The sequence below is a fragment of the Cyprinodon variegatus genome, unplaced genomic scaffold (assembly GCF_000732505.1).
Source record: "Cyprinodon variegatus isolate N-32 unplaced genomic scaffold, C_variegatus-1.0 Scaffold1300, whole genome shotgun sequence".
NCBI lineage: Eukaryota > Metazoa > Chordata > Actinopteri > Cyprinodontiformes > Cyprinodontidae > Cyprinodon > Cyprinodon variegatus.
Genome location: NW_015151753.1, coordinates 55,874 through 60,001, shown reverse-complemented (window position 1 = coordinate 60,001; position 4,128 = coordinate 55,874). Strand labels below are relative to the sequence as shown.

The following is a 4,128-nucleotide window of genomic DNA, read 5'->3' as shown; positions in this document are numbered from 1 at the left end:
GGAGCCAATGATCTGCATTGGATGGAGCACATGACGGGAAATAAAGATTTAAAAACATTAAACCGAAGCCAAGAGTAACGAGTAACGTTTGTTTTAAAAATGAGTAGAAGTCAGAAGTAGGAAGAAAAATAAGTAATGGAGTAAAGTATAGATACCTAAAAAGTGTACTTATGTACAGTAACAAAGTATTTGTACTTTGTTAATTGACACCTCTAAAGACCACCTCCTGAGAGCTGATTTTCCCAGGTTAACAAAGATAGTTCCTTAAACCCTCTCTCAAATCATCTCTCTTCCTTGGCTAGAATATCGAGGTTATTTTCCCTTAGACTGTCCTTTAGACCTCAGGTGTAGGTGAGCTTAGTCCTGTCCTGAGGAGTTGCCCCTCCTGTGTAGCGGTTGCTTGGTCTCTCCAATCTACAGGTCTGTGAACTCTTCACACTGAGCGGCATTAACCACCTTGTCCGCCTTGTTTCTGGGTGTCTTGTCTTTGGAGTGAACCAGTTTTTGTCCGGGGATATTGCCTGGTTTGAGATGCACAAGGATCTGGTGCTGTTTGAAAATCCTCCTGAGTTTTTCAGAGACTTCAGCAACATCTGGAATGATGATGTTCCTTCTGGTGACTTCTTCCTTCTCAGCAGACCGCCGTCTTCTAGGTTTCTTAGTTCTTAAGGGATGGTGTGCATGATAACCTTAACTGTAACTCACCGACTACGGCAGATAAAGACGGACCCAATGATGCTAATGGCTTCTATCCAGTTAGCAACAATATTTGTTGATTTCTTTAATAGTTCCTGGCAATTTATGAATAATGGTACTTTGAACAAAAGGACTGTCACTGTCTTAGTTCTGTTAAGTTTTCTTTGAGTTTTCAGTTTCACTTTGATCCATTTTTTCTTTGTTTTCTAGTTTTATTGGTTTAATTCCTATTTAATTCCATTTGTGTTTTCTGGATGTATCTGAGAATGGCGCTAGGCTAACCGCACCGTGACGTCACTGCTGGATGATGGCAGGTGGGAGGGGTTACTATATTTGGGCCAAAATGGCCGCTCCCAGACTCGCTGACCCTGATGAAATTTATTTTTATTTTTTTACTGCTTAACGCTAAATTCATTGAAAACTTATTAGTTTTAGGATCCATTCCATTCCTTGCTGAACGGACATTGCCTTTAATGACTGGGACTGGAAGCGCGATTAGCAGGAGCTAACGAATAGCAGACAGCAGGAGCATGGCGGCCATAGATACCCACTCTCTCTGTAGGGGTTGAACGTCGTCTTGCTGTAGGTGTGAGGAAAGTCTTCTGAGCCGTAGTTATAGCTCACGTCTGGACCTTCGGTTCTGATATCCGCTTTATAGTACCTGCGAGACAGAAAGGAAACATTTTTCTTTGGAAAAGTGTTCTGGGTGCTGATGGATGCAAACATTCCTCCCTCTCACGGTTCTGTTGAAGGTTAAAGGTCAGTCTATATCCCCTCCTGTACTGTGGGAGAGCTACAGGCATATTTAATGAAGCCAATCAGGTTAATTAAATCATCATAGAAGAAGTTGAGATAAAAAAGCTCCAGTAAGGTCTCACCTGTCCAGCGGTAAGAGGTATTCAGTCATTTCACATTCAGAGTGTGATATCTCCATGCAGTCGCGAGCTTCTATCCAGTTATTTGTCCTGAAGGGTGCAGAAGGAAACAGATCTTAACCGAAGCAAAAGCCTGTAAGCCGCGCCGAGTCAGTGTTTACAAGTCTCTGATGTTTCTGACCAAGTCGAGTTGGAAATTCTACAATTTAGCCTGTAATTTGAAATGGATCCTAGGCGGACGTTCAACTGAATAAACTGATTACTCGCCTTTATCCGCCTACGATGCAGCCAATCAGCTTTGAACCACACCTCCAAAAAAGCCAATCCAAAGTTCATCTTAAAAGGCCTCCGATCAGCAACATGTCTGCTCCTATGCGCAGGCGGTGGTTGCTCTATGTGACTTCATCTAGATAACCCCGTTTCAACCCCCCTCCAGCCCCTCCTCCACCATCGTAGCTAAAGCTTCATCAGAGCGTCATTCCTCCTGGACTCTTACTGCGTTCCGTGTCTCATCTTAAGCGGTCCGGCAGAAGGCCGCCATGTTCAGCCTGGTTCTGCCAGAGGTTTCTTCCCAATGGGGAGTTTTTCCTCTCCACTGTCGCCCCATGCTTGCTCATCATGGACAGGTTCTCTCTACCTGTGTTATCCAAACTGGACTTCCATCTTCCAGGTCCCTGAGTGAAGCTCTAGTATCAGTCCAGTCCACTGGATCTCCCCATAAAGCTCAGCAGACCGTCTCTCCAACCAGCAGTCTACAGACTGACCAACTCCATCTATCTCCACTCCACCACCAGTTTCAGGCCTGGGGGGGGGGGACAGCCCTGTTCTTTACTCTGTCCATGCATATCTATCAAAATTCAGCACTAATGTTTCCTGCCGAGGTCTGAGCGCCAAAGACAACTAACTGTATCAATAAATTTCTTCTATTGTCTTTTCTCTCCCTGTGAGTTTTTCAGCTTGAAATAAATATGGCATCTAATCACAGTACGAATTTTCATATTTTTAAAGGTTTTTTTTTTTTGGCCAGAACAGCCAGCAGGGATGCTGAGCTTCAGGACACCAGGAATCTCTTCCCCTGCTGTGATTTCTACCAGAAACAGAGAAACATTACAGCCACTGAATTTAGGTAAAATATAGGATTCACAATAAAACAATAAAAACTATGAATTTCATACTTAAACTAAATCATAAAACCTACTTTTACGGTCTTAGAGTAGAAAAATCAGGCATTTAGTATGAAGTGAATTTTCTACCAAAATGTTGCAAACCAAGAAGCATGTCGCAAACGAATAAATCAAATTCTTCACGAATAAAACTTGTAAACTTGTGTAAGAAACTCTCCTTAAAGGTCAAACACAAATATAGATTTAATTACTTAATTTGACAAAGGATAAAGTTATATTCCCACTGGGAATTTCCCATTGGGAACCTACTAGCACTAAGTTGCTAACTGGTTGCTTCCGACAAACCGGCCACAACCTAACATGCTAGCGAACTTTCCGCCGTAACAATCCCGCCCCCTTGATGATCGACCAATGAAATTCACTTTATTCGCTTGCGTAAAGTCGTGCACCACTTGGGAGAATTCGGAAATGCAACGATTGGAACGGCCGCTTCCCTACGACTTTAAATGGCAGAGCTCCGCCTGTCTTAGAAGGCAGTCCTGCATCCCACACTGACGATAACTGTTTTCTAATATCGGCTCCTTCAGGTCGCCAACGAAACGTAAAATAATAAAGCAAATAATTTCAAATATGGGGAATAATATGTTGACTCCAGAAGCGATCTGATTCTTAAGAAACAGGTGCAGTAGTTTTTTCTGAGTGGCGTTGCCGTATGATGACGTTTTAAGAAAGGGGGCGGGACCCGGAGCAGATCTGGTACCTACACCAACCGGCACCAGAACATCCAGCCTAAACCCACCCATGAACCACATCAAAACCAAGGAGTTTGGACTTGATTCTGGAGGTCCAGTGGGTTTTTCTGGCAGCTCCAACCCATAAATGAAGCGTCAGTTTTAGGCCAGAGCAGCGGCTTCCTGGTTCATCTGGAGCTTTGCTAGATGATAATCCAGCAGATTAGTTTTCATTCGTACTTTTAGGTCCTTCAGATGCTTCCAGTTCAGGTGGACTCATGAGTCACTGGAAGGTAAGGAGTCATCCATGTACCATCATCTAAGGTAGCATTGGGTTAGCATAGGCATCTCTACTCACCCCTCAGTGAACAGGACGGTGCATGTATACTCAGACTCTTCCATGTCCCACAACAGAACCGTTTTGAAGTCATTGGAGACCCATCGAACGTTCTGGGCTGTGGGAATAGAACCTCCACCTGGAAACAAAACAAACATCCATCTAAAGTAGAAGCTCAGTATTAAAAACGATCCAGTTTTTATTCAGCATTGCTTGATCTGTGAATCTGGATTCTTTCCTTCTTCAAATCAGGGATAGAGAAGCAGCAAGTTTCCTTTTGATGCTATTTTATGCTAAAATTGACTTAATGCTACGTTCAGACGGCACGCACCAGGAGCAGCTAAAACACGCTGCTTTATTTCTGA

At 43.4% G+C, this 4,128-nt stretch overlaps 1 protein-coding gene across 1 annotated transcript in view; it reads right to left on the bottom strand.

Moving 5' to 3' along the window:
* Positions 1-1,176: 1,176 nt before the first annotated feature.
* Positions 1,177-4,128, bottom strand: part of LOC107102698 (tissue factor-like) — a 7,169-nt gene continuing 4,217 nt past the window's right edge. Inside the window, exons 2-4 of the mRNA XM_015402101.1 lie at positions 3,785-3,902; positions 1,575-1,661; positions 1,177-1,357 (exon numbers count right to left, since the gene is read on the bottom strand). Of these exons, the coding sequence (XP_015257587.1) occupies positions 1,192-1,357; positions 1,575-1,661; positions 3,785-3,902 (371 nt within the window). The 3' untranslated portion in view covers positions 1,177-1,191. The remainder of the gene's footprint in view (positions 1,358-1,574; positions 1,662-3,784; positions 3,903-4,128) is intronic.